This window comes from Cenococcum geophilum, assembly GCF_001692895.1.
Source record: "Cenococcum geophilum 1.58 unplaced genomic scaffold K441scaffold_25, whole genome shotgun sequence".
Lineage (NCBI taxonomy): Eukaryota > Fungi > Ascomycota > Dothideomycetes > Gloniales > Gloniaceae > Cenococcum > Cenococcum geophilum.
Genome location: NW_027137583.1, coordinates 1,003,966 through 1,004,768, shown reverse-complemented (window position 1 = coordinate 1,004,768; position 803 = coordinate 1,003,966). Strand labels below are relative to the sequence as shown.

Sequence of the window (803 nt, the reverse complement as noted above, 5' to 3'; positions counted from 1 at the left end):
GATGTGGACTCGAAGGATACTTACGATGGTCGAACGCCGCTGTCGTGGGCTGCCGAGAATGGGCACGAGGCAGTTGTGAAGCTGCTGCTAGAGACTGGCAAGGTGGATGTGGACTCGAAGGATATTTACTATGGTCGAACGCCGCTATCGTGGGCTGCCGAGAATGGGCACGAGGCAGTTGTGAAGCTACTGCTAGAGACTGGCAAGGTGGATGTGGACTTGAAGGATACTTACCATGGTCGAACGCCGCTATTGTGGGCTGCCGAGAATGGGTACGAGGCAGTTGTAAAGCTGCTACTAGAGACTAGCAAGGTGGATGTGGACTTGAAGGATACTTACGATGGTTAAACGCCGCTGTCGTGGGCTGCCGAGAATGGGCACGAGGCAGTTGTGAAGCTGCTGCTAGAGACTGGCAAGGTGGATGTGGACTTGAAGGATATTTACTATGGTCGAACGCCGCTATTATGGGCTGCCGAGAATGGGCACGAGGCAGTTGTGAAGCTACTGCTGGAGACTGGCAAGGTGGATGTGGACTTAAAGGATATTTACTATGGTCGAACGCCGCTATCGTGGGCTGCCAGGAATAAGCACGAGGCAGTCGTAAAGCTGCTGCTAGAGACGGGCAAGGTGGATGTGGACTCAAAGGATACTTACCATGGTCAAACGCCGCTGTCGGGGGCTGCCGGGAATGGGCACAAGGCAGTCGTGAAGCTGCTGCTAGAGACGGGCAAGGTGGATATAGACTCGAAGGATACTAGGTATGGTCGAACGCCGGTCGCGGGCTGCCGGGAATGGTCACGAGG

General features: G+C 55.0%; 2 protein-coding genes across 2 annotated transcripts; both read left to right on the top strand.

Moving 5' to 3' along the window:
* Window positions 1–33: 33 nt before the first annotated feature.
* K441DRAFT_564107 (ankyrin) lies at window positions 34–348 on the top strand (the record flags this gene model as incomplete). Its single annotated transcript, XM_067643634.1, has 1 exon — window positions 34–348. A coding segment is annotated over one exon (315 nt), but the record flags the coding sequence as incomplete, so codon positions are not given.
* Window positions 349–363: 15 nt separating this feature from the next.
* K441DRAFT_429313 (ankyrin) lies at window positions 364–717 on the top strand (the record flags this gene model as incomplete). Its single annotated transcript, XM_067641617.1, has 1 exon — window positions 364–717. A coding segment is annotated over one exon (354 nt), but the record flags the coding sequence as incomplete, so codon positions are not given.
* Between the last annotated feature and the right edge of the window lie 86 nt (window positions 718–803).